Genomic DNA, 17,161 nt, shown 5'->3' with positions numbered 1-17,161 from the left:
TTATCTCATAATCATTCACCAAAGCACATATATTTTGATCTTTCGAGGAAGCTGTTTTTAGTTCAAGCAGATGAGACTTTCCATGAGCTCACTTCTTTTTGCATTGAAAAAATACCTTCATTGTAATCTCAAAAAACATGTCTGTAATATTTATTGCTATCTTGCACTTTTGATGCTTTTTTTGACAATTTCTTGCTGATAGAATCTGTTTGTAGTATCGTTTGTAATTTATACTTTTTCTCCTTGAATATATTATGTAAAATTTAAACAAGCAGTTATATGTAAAGCTCTTTAAAAAAATTATTTAAAAATTAATTTGAATTTTGACATCTTGAATTCAAATTATGTTTCTCGCCATCACGAGTGTGTGTGTATGTAGGCATGTATGTGTGTTTGTGTCTAGGCATGAGTGTATGGGTAGTTATGTGTTTTTGTGTGTGAAGGGGTATCTGTGGGTGTGTGTATCTGTATGCTTGTGTGTATGTGTTTGTGTGTGTATGTATGTATGCGTGTGTGTGTGTTTGTGTGTGTGTACGTGTATGTATGTATATGTGTGTGTAGGTGTGTGTATGTATGTATGTATGCATGTGTGTAGGATATGGATGCAACCTCGAGACGACTTTCGCTAGAGGAGCAGCATCGTGAGGAGTCGGTCGACGGTGATGCTGCAGAGGGTGCTGGCGGGAAAATAAAATCATAGGAACGCCAAAAACAGTCGAATGAAAGCAATAAGCAATCGTGATTGCTCAAAAAAAAATAATAGAAACTGACATCGTGATGTAATATTGGCAATGCATCACGATGTAGAAATTCCTACATCGCCCAGGCCAAACCCCGAGTCGAATCGATTTTGGGCTAAAGGAGTTTTAAGTTTAAAATTTTAAGAGTCGCAGTCGATCATTTTCCCCTAAAGTTCACAACAGTAAAGTTCTGCATGTGCTGTCAGAATCAAAATGATTTTGGGATAAAGGAGTTGGAGTCGAAGGCTCTAAAATTCCTGGCTCCAGGGTTGACCATTTTTCCTCAGATTCCGCAACCTCGCAAAAAATTCTTTTTTTTTTCTTTTCATAGTTCAGATTTTATTTAAGAGTTAAAGTGATTTACCACTTTGTAGATCAGGATCCAGGATTTTCCTGAGCCGGGGCAAAAACTTGAATCATCCCTTACCCATCTTTGAAGTTTTTATGTGAGGGTTTCAACAGGAAAAACATAGGAATAAGATAAATTTGCTGCCTCCTTGTTGCTGCTCAGGCAGTCCGGACTTGCTCCCCTTAGATCTGGCACTGTCATTTTCAATCCTGTGTATGTTTTAAAAATATGAAATAAAATATGAGCTACCTTAATTTTATTCTTATGATTGATTCATATTCTGTATTTTTCAAAAAGAACTTTAGAATGACCCAAGAAGGGCCCTCATTTCAAATTTTTTCAGGGGAACAAAGGGTACTTGGCATATTATATAGATAGCAACAAAAAAACACTTCCACATGTAAGCAAATACATTCATTTCTCAAAACGCTCTTGACCAACCTAACTCATGGGCCTGAAATTAACTTGTTATGTTTATACCTGCAGATCTTGTATTTTGATGAATTAAATTTATGAAGTCGGGAAAATAATTGTTTTCACTGATTTTCTCAAAATAGTTTTTTTCTAAATTTTTCTTTAAGATTTTATATGTTTAAATTTTCTTTTATTTATTAAGTATATGTTCTTTTTTTCTAGATACGATTCATTGTTAGTGATAATTGTGCCTACCAGTTGAATACCTGGGCTCAAAGTAATCAAAATGTACACCAGGTAAATATTAATTTAAATTAATAATGTGATGTGCAACAATTAGCAAGTAACATTTATAATTTGTGTTTTGTAATGGATTACTTTAGTCTTGCTCTTAATAGTACATTAGAACAAATTTACAAATTTGTTTTGTGCTATGTTAGATTTGTTCAGTTATACTACAAAATTTTTGCTCAAAGCGATCCTTTGTATTGAAGACTTGTGAAAAAGATACATAATCTTGCATAGTTAGAACCTGAAACTATTTTCGTTATAATTTTTTATTTAATTGAAATATTTCTCATGTGCTTACTGTATTGGTAAGTTGAATATATTTTTGCATTATGTGTATATTTTCTATGCTTCTTTTTCTTTTCTGGGTTTTTATTACTTAACTGTTTTTACTTTAAAACACTCTCTTTAAAAAAGGATCCATTGTTTAAATATTAACATAAAGTAGTTATTTCTTGACTGACGTTATTTATGGATGGCTCTTTTTCAATAGTTGAAAGAAAGTCATGACGGTATTTTTTCCTTACCGAGTAATCGAATGATTGATCCAAGCATTTTCAACTGTTCATGTAATACAAAGTGGAAATTTTTCCTGATTCCTTTGCAGTTTCTTTTCTATCAAAAGCTCATCAGGCAACCATTCTTATCAACTTATCTGTCTAGTGAAGGTCAAGGCTTTCTCTGTCTGCTTCCTCTAGGAGGTTGTTAGGTTTCTCCACCTATTTATTCCGTAGGTCTCCAAAGATTTCTCTACATAATCACCTTGTTGCCTGTCTCCCTTCTCCTAGTACCCTCAGTCTTTGAAAAAGTTAGTCTTTTAACTGGGTCCAAATCTACAGTTCGAAAAATGAGCCCCAGCTATCTGATTCTGTTAGATTTAATACAGGGTGACGACAGATCAGGGAGATCAGGGAAATATCAGGGAATTTTGAAAAAATTACAAAAAATCAGGGAAAATGAACTTTATGAAGAAAAAAAAAATTTTTTTGCTTTACAAAATTAAGTACTCTAATTCCGTATGCATTTTTCGCCAATTGTCTGTTCAAAAAAAAAAAAAAAAAGTAAAATTAATGAGGTGCGATTATACACTGCCGCATGTTGTGCATCTTGTTTCCTCAACGTTAAAATATTGAATCTTACTTATTAACCACAGGATGGACTTCCTAAAATTGCTTCCGTGTCTGTTAGGTTTTTTATTTTACCTAGCTTGAAATTTCCCTTTACGCTTTCAATGCTACGTAAAATTAACAACCATACAGGCAAAGAGGAAGCCTTCATTAATGCCTTAGCTCCTTTGCCTTTATTCCATTGTCTCGAAGTAATTAGCGTTCTGCAATCACGATTTCAAAAAGAAATCTTTGGTTTTTGAATTAATACTATAAAAGCTTAAAAGTTATTACTTCTTCGCGTTTTTAATTTAATTGCTAAAATTGAACTTTCAATTTAAAGAAAAAATTTGTTTTTTGCCGTTATACTACTTGTTGTCACCGTAGATTATAAAGGTTTTTCTTTTCTTTAGACTTAAATGATTCTTTTATTTTATAACCAAGTTGTATTCTTCCTTTATATATTTTGAAATTAACTAATTGTTTTTTTTTTTTTTTTTTTTTTTTTTGCATTTCAAAGTTGTTTGTTACAAAAGCAATCTAAGATTTTTTTTCATTACATACTGAAATCATTTGAAATAGAGTTGACTTGTGTACTTAAGTAAATATCTTTATTTTTTTATTGTTAAAATTGCTGTAGTCATTCATTGAAACCTATGTTCTTGATTAGAGAAAAGCTCTCTATGAATGGATGTCAAATGGTTTCATTTGTTTTGCATAAATATGTCAATTAGTTATATAAGAATAACTACATTACTTCTATTCTTTCACTATTACTTATCATTCTTGCAACAATTATTATACTGTTTGAGAACTTAGTTCAAAATAATTTCAATTACTTTTTAGTTCTATCATAAATACACATGTGTTTTTAAGAGTAATTTTAATAGTTTCTTAAAATTTTTATGCTAAGTGGTTTCTGGAAGAAAAGTTTTTTTTTTTTTTTTAAATTTTCTCTAATCTTTCCATGTAGAAAAATTTAATATACTGTTTTGTAGGTTTTTGTTCCCAAAAAATTGACTTGATATGTTTTTTTTAACCATTCTATTTAAAAAGTAGCATCTTTTAAAATATATCTTTAGTTCAACTTTACACAACTTAAAACATTTAAAATACTGCATTTTATACAAACATACAATGGATTTCAAGTAGAGCTAAGAAAAAAAAACATTATTATTGGTAACGTAAATCAGGGAAATTTGGTGAACTTAATCAGGGAAATCAGGGAAAAGTCGGAACTTTTTTCACAGTTCCTGTCGTCACCCTGTAATAAATCTCAAGATGTTAGGTTGTCTGTATTTAGGGTATATTTTATTGTTATATAAATGTCTTCATGCATTATTTATTGCTTTAAAAATTGGCTAAAAGATTTTTTCTTTCAAATATGAGTAGCTTGCTTCCAGTTTTGTTAATTGTCCATGTCTCACCACCATTTAAAATAATCAGCCTTATATGGGTTTTGCATACATTTATTTTTGTATTAATAGAGAGGAGTTTAGATTTTGATTGGCTCTTTAAACCAAAGTAACATCTAGTTGCCATCAAAATTTGGTTCCTAATTTCAACCTTTACCTCATTTTTACTGATACTAAGCATACCTAAGTACTAAAACTAGTTGACTTCTCCAAAAGAGTAATTTCCAATATCATGGGTCTGTACATCATATATTCCAGTGCTTAACACTAAAGACTTTATTTTTTCCTCATTTAGTGCCAAATTCATATCATTGGCAGCACTCTAAAAAGGCAATAAATTCCTCAACTTTTTCCTGTTTTCTTCTTCCAGCTATGTCGATATCATCTGCGTCGGCTAGTCTTTTTTTTTTCAGTCAGAAAAATAGCCCCCCCCCCTTTTTTTTTTTTTTGAAAATGATACTATACCAAAATCATACGAAAGTGGGACTAGTTTGAATTTGGTACAGAAACATACTTGATAAATTTAGTTCCAAGTAAATTCTTTCAAGTTTATTTTAAGAAAGTTAAAATAATTTTCATATGAAAAATAATTAAATTTCAAGAAATTTGTTTATTTTTCCTGTTAAGACTTCCATATTGCAGGAATTTTTGCTTCTCCTTTTTTTTTTTTTTTTGCTTGCACTGTATTAAAATGTATATAATAATTGTTAATCATGATCAAACAAACAGGGGTGATTGTGTTCCGGTATTTTACCGAATTTCCGGTATTTTCGGACGTATTTCCGGTATTTTCATGTCTGAAAATACCGGAATATAATTATAAATATATTGAGATGGACACCTATCTCTTAAGATGGACAAATGTGAAGATAATTTGTAAAATACCAGCTCAAAAGTAACTTTGTAATCCATTAAAAATTTAATTAAATATACACACAATATTTTGACTCAGAACTATTTAAAACTATGGCAAAGGTGCACCCCCGCCTTCCGTTCTCACTTTGAAACTTTCAGGTATTTTTTGATGAACTCACAATCACCCTTGTAAACAAACTACTAGATGAATATCTTCTCAAGGCTTTTTCAAACTACAATTTTCTTTATTAATGTCAGTTAAATTCCTTTACCTTTTGTACGTTTTGACTAAATATTTTTCGAAACATTTGAGAAAAATATTAGTTTACCTGTTGTCATTTCTCAAAGCTGTGAGATGAAATGTCATACTCTCCCATTAAATGTTTAGGTTCCTTCTGTTATCCTGTCATATGTTTGTTAGGATAAAGTAAGTTCATTTATGAGTATTTTTATGATACAGACCGCGAAAACCCTCTAATGCGGACACTAGCAGGACGATTTTTTTTGTCCACAGTTTAGGGGTATCCGCAGGACAGGGTTTAATAGTATTATTTGCCTTGGAATCAGGGAATTAAAAAAAATTGTCCGCATAAGAGGGGTGTCCGTTAGGAGGGGTTTTACTGTATTTATGATGTTGGATGGCATTCACACATTTTATCATGCAATTAATAGCTTGTCCTCAATAAGTAGCATGATATGCTTAGAAATATTTGATACTGTTTATATAGTTTTTAGTTCTTGAAAAATTTCAAAGGAAAGTATGAAATGTGCGTGATTAAATTGTACATAATTCATCTTTTCACTTGAAATGGATTGGTAAAAATACTGTTAAAGCCAGTACTTACAAGCAGACCTAGATAATATGTAAAACTATCTTCAAACTCAAATTATTTCATTAAAAATAACTATCCCTTCCATGTCTTATATTGCTGTCAACAGCAATGTAGAATATAACAAATATGCAAACTTATATGCAAGTGAAGTACCACTATGCAATACCAGCATGCTTTTTAAAATTATACTTACTTCTTTTAGGTATTAATTAGCGAAACCGCAAAATTGGCAAGCACCTGGCAAGCACCTAGTGTTGCTTAATGAAAAATTTGATATAATAATTTCAAAACTTCCTGCAAATTTTGAAATTTTCTGTAAACAGTGTTTGCGTGTTCATCTATTTTATCTAGATCTGCCTGCAAGTAAATATAGAAGAACTCACATATGGCTCTTGATTTCCAATTTTTTTACATTGTAAATTACGAAAGTATCTGTCATTTGTGTTTTAATGTTTATAATTTTGTATATTTGGATTTTTTAACAGTTAATGGCAGGTTTAGCTCATGTTGGACCACCTGTTAACAGTGGTAGCAAAGAAACTACTGTCTTCCATGGATTAAATTCTGCTATTGAAGCATTGTGTGAATGTAGCGAGATACAGCATGAAAGGAGAACATCTCTTACTGAAAGTGCTGGAAAAGTCATGAATAAAGGCAGAGTGATTTGCTTTACCAATGTCAATAGGTAATTAATTCTCAAAACTTAAACTCGCAAATAACCCTTAAACTTTGAATAAAGGTACAAGAGTAATGACCAGCAATAAGATCTCGACCCACCTTGGCTAGTCCTAGTTTATTTATCACTCCAAAATGAAGCAAAAGAGCTCGTTTGAAGCCACTTATCCCATTACAAGTAAATTGCTTCCTGAGAATACTGTTCCGAATCTGTACTCCCTTGTTAAAGTATTAATTTTCTAAATTTCAAGATTAGCTTGAAATTTGAAAAGCTTGAAGTTGTGACCTTTGGTGCTGTCTTTATTCAAAATGTAGCCTACCAAAACATCATCAATTTTAATGCTTAAACAACTGAAGCAGGTCTCCTCCGACTCTCTTTTGCGGTAGCCTTTTAAGCCTGGAATGATAATCTAAATTTGAAAGTTCTGATAACTAACTTAATAACTTTCCTTTGAACCTATTCCGATAAGTTATTATCTTTCTTAAGATCAAAACAGAAAATCATCCTTCAAACGAGACCCCTCCAAACTTCTAAATAAAGGTAAACTTCCTTAAATAATGTGAAATAGGCCTATTGATAAAACAGAGTTCTGTGTTGACTTTGTTACTTGTTAAACAAAAATACTAACAAATTAAAAAACCCACATCAACAATTTTCTGATTTGCTAATGTTGGATTCCAGTTACTAATAGTTTGCATGTACTTGTTTCCATGACCTAAGTGAAGCACTTGCTATTTCTTAACATCGAACAAACTATCTTACATTTCAGAGTTGTAGCAGAGGGGGAGGGGGAGTATGGTTTGAAATGCCCCTATAGAGCCTTTGGTTTTAAGCCATAATGGGAATTCTAGTAAATAAATGTAGAGGAATGTGGGGCAAAGTGAAATTAAGATGACCGAGTTTTTTCAAAATGAACGAATCGGGAAATTTGTTTTGAAAATTACAGCACATAAAGATAGAACATTGTATTTAATAATAAAACTTGGAACAATATTTTTTAATTTTTGGCAGTGAATTTGAGGCTTCAAAAAAAAGTGGAAATGTTTCACTGATTAATATAACATAATATGTACATAGTCTTCAAATAAAACCCCATACCCATATTCCTTTCAACTCCATCGTAATCATATCAATGTTGTTGGATTTATCATTGTCATAGAATATCTATGTACACTGGAGTGCTACAAATCTGCTTACTTGAAATCTACTAACATTCAACACCCACATCAATTTTTGAAACTGATTTTGCTGTAAAGCTAATTTGCTGTAAAACCAGTCTACCAGTCGAAAGCCTAAAACTACCATGTTTTTGGAATATCCACTGATGCTGCCACTCTTTTCTTTCCTTGCCACAAATTTATTTTTTTCCTTTTTTACCAGTCTATAATCTGCATTGCATTTGTCCAAATATTTGTTTATAATACTTATTCTTAGATAATACATTTTGCCTAACTGTTTTTGCATTTTTGCTAAGCGATGCATTCAAATAAAAACATATTTATTCTAGAAAGTACATTTGTATTTTTGCTCAATACGATCTGTATTGTGTACTACTGAAGAAATTATAAGAAATATTCATATTAGAAACGATACTGCTGAATATTTTATTTTTGCAACCTGTTTTGTATTATTTAAGGAAGGATTAATAATAAATTATTCATAGTTTTATTAATATCAATAACAGTTTTTCAACCTTTCATGTTGCTCCTGAAGAACCTTAGAAACTCTTCATATGTAAGTCATTTCTTCTGGGATTACTGACAAAAAGATTGGCAATACTGCTTGCAAGAAATGTGTCCTTTGTTATTGACTCAAAAGGTTTGGTGATTGCAAGTATTTTCTATCTGCAATAAGAAAAATCCCTTTTTATGGGAGGGGGAAAAAATGAATCTTTATAGGTGGAGTTTTCATCCTACTACTTTAATTGGGCTCACAATGGTTGTCCATTTGTATCAGCTTAGAAAATAATACCACTTGTTTTGAATGCAGTAATATGTTGATACCCTAAATTTTATATATATATATTTTTAGGACTGGGCGATGGATGCATCCAAACATCGCTGAAAGCCGGTTTACATCCCACATCGTTAAACTGGTTTAGAATTTCTCTCTAAACGCTAAAGGTGTGCACCGATACCGAACTGACTAAAAATCAAAGCACTAGTGTATAGACACCGGTTTGTGATTGTAACTGTTTTAATCTTTTTTTTTCATACCAATATTAAATTTGTAGAGTGCTGATCTTAGCTTTGGAGAGAGTTTACTAATCTTCCATAACAATGATGGTATGAAGAGTTAGTTACAGGACACTTTTGAAACGAACATTGGCAGAAGTATCATAAGTGAACAAGAACCTTCACTTCCTCCAAAACATGAAGGAATTGCAAATTTTGTTTTAGCTCTTGATAGAAAATATAATGAAAGACTGGTGAAAAAAAAAGAGTTGAAGTTTAAAGAGTAATGTAGGAACAAATTGCGGCCTAGTTATTTTTATGACAAGAAACCAGTTTTTGCATGCAAGAAGATGTGAGTTTGTGCATGAAATACATGACTTTACTGTCAACTTCCGTAAACTCACATCCTTTTGCATTGAAAAGATAAATTCATTGTAATAACAAAACACATGTCTGCAATGCTATCTTATCCGTTTTCTTTTGTTAATTTCTTGCTGCTACTAAAAGTAAAGTGCAAGTAACTCACATGATGAATACATATTTTGTAAAATTTAAACGTACAATTTTAAGTTTAGGTAAATCTTTAAAAAAATATTGTTGAACGTTGTGATGTATCACAACATTGCAATGTAAGGTTGGTGCTGCATCACAATGTAGAAACTCCTACATCTCCCAGCTCTAATATTTCTCTCTTTCTCCTCTCTATGTATATATATATATATGTGTGTGTGTATATAAGGGCTATTCAGAAACTAAAGAACGTTTCCATTTTTCTTCTGCTTTACTGATAAGAAAGGAACTTATTTTTCTAGAAGCCAGATTAATTCTCTCAAAGTGGAAGAAGATCACCACTTGCAACATGTCCATTGACTGAATTTTTGCGTGTGCAAATAAAAATCAACTTAGGGGAGTCAGTGGTCACCGAGAAAGAATTTCCTGTCATTTCATTCCTAGAAAAAAATTGCACTGTTATTGAAACCTACCGAATGCCATACATAAAGTTAGTTTTGTCAGGGCTTATCTTTGTATTTCTATTGATTTAAGGGATAAAAAAAAGGGAAATAATTGAAAAATTTTCAAAAAGTGATTACTATAAACGAGACTGATTACAATATCCGACCTTTTTTTAACATGTGTTAATATGCAATTGTTGTGGGACTTCATGATTCTGATAATATTACAAGAATGATAACATTAAGCATGATCACATTAAGTGGCACCTACTGTATATATAGATGTATATATATGGCTCATCTAAAATGATTCAACAAACTTAGAGATGATAATACTAATGAAGACTGACAAAAAATGCCATGGAACATAGGGTCGCAAATAATTTTTGAAAGGGTGAAAATCGCAAAACTAATAAAAACATCGAAATCTCGTATGCTGTTTTTCTGTGGAACTTGCAGTAGTACAAAGCTGATTTTTCCTTTACTTTGTGTAGTAAGAAAGGTGTAACAAAGACTTGGAAGAATGGCAAACAGATCCGCGAGCAGGAATCCACATAATATGTATATTTTCCACCTTCTTAGAAACCGACTAATGAATGCAGCTTTGCAGCAAGCATACATTGTGAACACATGAACCACCTACAACAATAGGTAGTATCATTGCAAAAACTTTTCGTTTGAGCTTCTAGTTGGAATGGCTACATGTTCCAATAACGAAATGGCTGATATGCATATGCTGTATAACAAAGCTGCAGGAAATGGCTACATATTGCAGAGGTTATGTGAAAAACAATTTCCTACACATTTTTGTCCTTATCATGGCACTTTCATGAGAATTGATAAATTCGTACAAGAAACTGGGGCTTTTCATGCAAGAGCCTGCGATAAAGGATGAAAACGTCATGTGCAAACTACAAAAATGAAGAACAAGTGCTACAGTCATTTACAGACTTTCCGATACCAATATTCAAACAGTTTGAGCTGAGCTGGATGTTTTGCACATTTCAGTGCGGGGAGTTCTGTGCATTGAATGGATGCACCCTTTTTACATGTAGAAGGTACAAGCATTTGGGTGTTTCTTTCTTCTCTCAATTTGTCCATATCTAGATGCATTATCTCGATTTTCATCCTTTAAAGGTCATTTGTGACCCATGTTCCATCGTATTTTCTGTTTGTCTTGATGAGTATTATCATTCTTCTGAGTTTGTTTAAGCATTGCTTTTTTTTTCATTTTATGTCTTTGATGTTTCAGTGACTTAGAAGTTAATGCATTGCTTGATTACTTTGAAAATGCCTTAGTGCAGCATAATAGATTGGCTTCCAGTTCAGATAGGTATTTTTTATTATTGTTTGTTTGAAATGTATAGTTTTTTACATTTACTGAATTGATGTTTGTTGTTGGTTAATTATATTCACCTATTGCTAATATGTTATGATCTTTAATGTAGCTTTTATTAGAATTTGACTTTTTGTTAGCATTCTTTTATATTTTTTCATTAAATATTTTTAATCGTAATGATAATTTTAATGACGAATAAGATAAATAATATTTAACTATGCTAGTTCTCAGTAACTTAATTACATTAGTACCGTTCTGTGCTGCCCAACCTTTTTCTGCTCGAGGACCACACCATGTAATAAGATGAATCTTGCAGGCCAGTCTGCATGTAAAAGTTAAATTCTATTTACATCTTTCTTAGATATCATCGGAAACATCTAAAAGGGGTAAAAGTACAAATTGAGACTTGTTAACACTACTAGATGCTTATTTTATTGGTGCAACATTTGTAGTTGTTTCTCAGAAACTAATTTCTGAATATTTCGCTCCAAATTTGTAACATAGTTACTATTCATAGCATCTACAAAACCAAAGCAAAAGGCAAGAAATAGAAAGTTCAGAGCAACAGAGAAATGTTAAAGTGGGCTGTGACTTGGCTGATGTTGCTGTCAAACTTTCCAAGATGATTTGATTGTTTTTGAAGGTCCAGCAATGGTTTTCCATTAACATAAAAACATTGAGTCGGTGTATCTGTGATACAATGTATCCTCAAAATCTGGGAAAATTGAGACTAAGACCAGCTCCTTGAATTTCTAATAGCTGAGATTATCTGCGTAATAAAATGACTTCATTTTACCTAATAAGTTTTTTTATTATTAACATTTGCTTTCAAAGTATCTTTTGTAAAAAGCATTCTTATTCAGTCATATACTAAATGGTGCTCTAATAAAGCACTTTTAGTTGCTCTAAAAAATGTAACAATGCCTCATAAAAAAAAAAAGTTTGAAAATAGTGAAATTACAAACATAGGCTTTTAGATGTAGCTTTGGTGTAAAGTGGGTTCAGAAATGTTTTGTTTAGTGTAACTAGGAGCAGAAGATCAGCTCAAAAGTCAAACATTTAATTGTGTTGTTAAAATTCCCCACATTGTGCATTGCAACAATAACAGAATTTTGTAAAAACGAAATTCATCTTAGCATTTCATTTTTTCTCCATTTCAAAGCCTTTAAATATAAAATACAAGCATAACAATTAAAGCACTTGAAAAGAATAGAAATGAGTCTTGTGATAATGATAGAAAAATGGAATAAAACCAGATTGCTTTTGTTTACGCAACAAGCAAATCTTGGTGCAAGCAAAAATATCTGAAGTTACTCTATAAAATATCAGAATAACTTTTTATGGTGTAGCATATTTATTTCTGAAGCATAATAAGTATCATTTATTTGTGTAATTAGTGTTTGAAAATTTTGTTAATATGCAAAAGATTCATATAAATTTCAAGCAATATTGACTGAGATAACTTGATTTGAAATAATCTATATAAAACAAAGTTCTGTGTAAGGCAAAACATATGTTTCTAAAATGTGCCTTATAAAGATCCTTTATCACACTTATATTTATAAATCTATATATATATTTTTTGCAGTCTAATGCCAATCCAGTATTGTGAACTTGTAATGATGCATGTTTATCCTGTTAATAAAGAAAGCTGCATTGCATTTCAGCCCAAAAGAATGGTATATATCTTTTCAATCACTATTTACTGATTTACTTTAATAAACTATTTGTTCATACACTATATGACCAAAAGTATTGGGACACTTTCAAAAATTCAAATTTTTACAGATTTCTCGAGAAATTAAAGACCAATTGGTCTAATTTTTTTCACGTAAAAGGTATTGTTAAGAGTTCGTGATACAAACTTTCTTGAAAGGACGACACAGTTCTTGAGAAAACACAGGAGATTTATTTGCAGCTATGTACAGGAAGCGTAGTTACAACTGCTAAATCAATCATCAGCAATTAAGCAAATATCAATTAACACCTTAAACTCAACGGTTACACACGTATTTACATCCAAATATGTAAAAATACAGCTTAAAGGCTTCGCAAAACAGAGCTAATACATGCTCTCCAGCGTACCGCTGACACGATTCACAAGCCAAAAACTAACTCGAGACTGACTCCCTCCGTTGGGCGTGTCTATTTATAAATCTCGAAAGAGAAGTTTCCACAAAATTCGAACTGCTTCTTGATTTTCTTTTTTTCTTCATTCACGAATCTTATCAATGAAAAATAGGGGGACCGTATACTTCAGTCGAACGTTTTGGGGTTGTATGTACATTACAAAAAGCTATTTACAGGTTACGTTAGATTTAGATTCGTAACGTCAATAATTTTAGATGAAAGATTATGGAATCAACGCCGAATTTAGCCAGATTACAGCAAATTAATCATAAAAATTATTACTATTTACAGAATTTCTAACAGTGTACTCCAGCTACCATTTTCCAACAAAAATTAAGTCTACTATTCATTTAGGGGATGAGCAACAAATTGATTGAACAGAAGAACGTTTTTGCTCATTTTTCATTGTAAATAGCTGGGAATAAGCTATAAATTTCAGAAATAAGTTAAAAAGCTATCTAGAATTCATTTTTATATTTTCGTGAAAGTATCTCTCATACCCACGGAGATATAAGCATTTTTTCAAAAATGCAATTTTTTTAAAAAATGGTTATGACTCATATCATGCATAGTTTTCTGTCAAACACTACTAAACTTTCAGAATATTTGACAGCATATTAGAGAAACTAATAATAAATTTTGAAGTTAAAATATTGAAAATTTAGTGAAATATAAAATTTTAAAGCAATTAATTTTTCACTGCACATGCACGAAAGATAGCAATTTATAACTTTCATAATCATAAACCCAGATATATCATACAACTCATAAAATAATTTCACCGTGATATCTTTAAAATCTAAAAAGTTATCGGCGATCTAATGAGCCGAATTTCAATAATTCTTGGCAAGACAAAGAATCGTGAGGGACCGTTCGCAAATAATCCGTTCTTATCATGAATCACTTTGCAACGATAGCAGTATTGTGTTGCCAGTTTGCGAACGACCCCTTACCATTAGTCACCTATCCAAAAATTATAGAAATTCGGCTCATTAGATCACTGATAGCTTTTTTAATTTTTAAGACATTGAGGTGGTATTTTGTGACTTGTAGGATATATCTGAGCTTTGATTATAAACATCATAAATAGCTATCTTTCGTGTATGCACAGTGAAAAATTACTTAAAACGTTCATATTTCATTAAAATTTCAATATTTTAACTTCAAATTTTATTATTATGTTTCTCTAATATGCTGTCAAATATTCTGAAAGTATAGTAACGTTTGACAGAAAACTCTGTGCCGAAAACCTTCAAAAAAAATTTGCATTTTTGACAGAAATGTTTATATCTCCTTGGGTATAAGAGATATTTTTAGGAGAGTATAAAAATAAATTCTAGGTAGTTTTTTTTAACTTATTTCTGAAATTTATAGCTTATTCCCAACTGTTTACAATGAAAAATGATCAAAAACCTTTTTCTGTTCCTCAAATTGTTGCTGGTCCCCTAAATGAATAGTAGACTAAATTTTTATTGGAAAATGACAGCTGGAGTATACCTCTTATGTGAAAGAAAATTACAGAGCAATTGTCCTTTTATTTTTCAAGAAATCTGTAAAAATGTGATTTTTTGAAATTGTCTCAATACTTTTGGTCTCATAGTGTATGCCTAGCATATCTATTACCTCACCATTTTTATTCGTTTATTGATATATTTGAATTCTATTCTCACCCTTATACATTAATGGATCAAGTATTGTAAACACTTCTAAATGCTTGTAGAAATTCTTTGGATCAAGTCGTTTAAAATATTTTCATTTCTATTTGCGATAAAAAGATAAATTTAATCTCTCATCACGTTTTTGGATGAGTAGACCTTAAAGTTAAGTTGCAGTTTACTTGCCCATCAATTTTCACAGTAAAAATTTAAATTGTAATATGATATAATATGAGATAAACACAAGTGCAGGGTGGTAAAAGAAAAGTAATATTTACAATATTGGAGTTTGACAATTCAATGCATTTAAGTTTACAGATATTTTCCTGTTGAAATGTATGATTCATTAGAATATCAGAAGGGTATTGAAACAATGAACATTGGTTTTAATTGAAGCACTTCACAAAAAGAGAAAAATATATTAGCCATTATTCAATTTCTATTCACAAAGCAATGAAATTCTAAAATTAGTCCAAAATGAACTTGATTATTATAGTGATAATGTTTTCAGCCGTACTCTCAACTGTCTCAAATTCATCAACCTGAAACCCACATCCATCTAAAATTCATTGCTAGATTTCAGATAAAGAATAAAACTTACATTTAAGTGTTGAATAAGAGTTTAAAATGGAAAGAACATAATGAATGAAATGTTGATAATGTAGAAATTGTTTTTCTGTACTATATAATTTGCTCTAGCCACAGAAATCTCTCTCATTATCATACAGAATAATACTTTTATTTTTCTTTATGATAATAAGTCTGTTATTTTAAAGATTTATCTCACCACTTTATTTTTCTGATCCTTTTTTTTCTTTATGTACATCATTTGTCTAGAACTGATGCTAGTACATTGTCCTGGTACATTTGTTTTTCCTGGGGAAAAAATCTCTTACATATAAATACAACTTCACTTTAATTTCTGGTGTAGTTTTCTTTTAAATATTCAACATTCATTGTTTTTTATTTCTTATTATATCCCTTATTAGACTATTCATTAGATCATGTAATTAAAAACAGACTAATGTTGACCATCTATAATTAAAAGGTAAATCATCAACCTCTTTAACTCTTTGAACATTACTATATTGTCAGTATTCTAAACATAGCTCAAGGTCCAAGTTTTCATTCTAAAAGGTTATTCCTAAACCCTCCTCTTCTCGTAAAAGCTAGCCTTTACAGCCTTCAGTAGCTGAAGGTGTTTGTGTTATTAACCCTCCTGGCGGCAAGCCCGAATATATTCAGAATTATTTTTATAAAGACAAATCAGAAAGTCAAAAAATGCAAAGAAGGGTTTATTCTGTGTTTCAGATTCAATCTTTCTTTTTCAACTTGCTTTCATTCTAAGAATTTGACAAAAAGATCACTAATGAATTGTAAAATGTTATACCATAATACGTGAAATTATTAGCAGGAAATAAATTATTTATGCAATAAGGAATGCACGAATTTAATTATAAATGAAGATGCTACATTGAAATCCCAATTTTACGTTTCTCAAGGGACTTGATTAAAAATTTTAAAATACGGAAAAGCGTAAAATAAGAGAAATGCATGAAAAGCAAAAATCAAATAGAAAAAAGTAAAAGTAGTGAAGATGACTCTTTAAAAAGGTATAATATCTATATTTTACAAAAAGAACATTACTGTACATACCATTTTAGATCAATTTAACACACTTGGTTGTGAAACCAGGTATTTAGGGTGAAAATAGTCCTTAATAGTGGATGTTTTCACAGATTTACTTTTCACAGCATCGATTAGCTTTAAAAAAGCAGAAAAGGAAATATTTTGCTTATTTTGGACAATTATTTTTTTCTCTTCTCCCATAGACACTTAAAATGCAGGAAATTCATAAACAAAAAAACTTTCTCTCCGAGTTAAATTAACATTATTAAAGTGCGGGAAGTATGAAAAAAAAAAGGTCAAATGAGGGGCAAACGTAGACTGAGGAGGTGTAAGATCGAGATTTACTGTATAAAAAATTGTAACTTTAAAGGAAAAAAATTCAGAAACATTTTTTAAAAAAAATTAAACAAAAGTTTAAAAAATTAAAGGTACTAAAAGAGTTCAATATCATTGGCAGTAGTGTACAGATACTTCGGTGCGACCACTCCCCCCCTCCCAGTTAATTAATAAGTGTGCCCCCACCCCTCAAAAGAACAATTGTTTTTTAATTATAACGAAGTGTTCTTTCAGAGAGTGCGCCCTCATACCTCTGTGCTCCCCCCCCC

The 17,161-nt window shown here is 31.0% G+C and overlaps 1 protein-coding gene across 1 annotated transcript in view; it reads left to right on the top strand.

The window, feature by feature from the left end:
* Positions 1 to 17,161, top strand: part of LOC129218630 (integrator complex subunit 13-like) — a 50,987-nt gene that overhangs the window by 1,942 nt on the left and 31,884 nt on the right. The window contains exons 2-5 of the mRNA XM_054852949.1: positions 1,726 to 1,800; positions 6,486 to 6,685; positions 11,056 to 11,136; positions 12,731 to 12,821. Coding sequence (XP_054708924.1) covers positions 1,726 to 1,800; positions 6,486 to 6,685; positions 11,056 to 11,136; positions 12,731 to 12,821 — 447 coding nt within the window. The remainder of the gene's footprint in view (positions 1 to 1,725; positions 1,801 to 6,485; positions 6,686 to 11,055; positions 11,137 to 12,730; positions 12,822 to 17,161) is intronic.

Source organism: Uloborus diversus, chromosome 3 (genome assembly GCF_026930045.1).
Source record: "Uloborus diversus isolate 005 chromosome 3, Udiv.v.3.1, whole genome shotgun sequence".
Taxonomy (NCBI): Eukaryota; Metazoa; Arthropoda; class Arachnida; order Araneae; family Uloboridae; genus Uloborus; species Uloborus diversus.
Note: the sequence above shows the minus strand (reverse complement) of the source record. Positions and strands in the feature narration are given on the sequence as shown.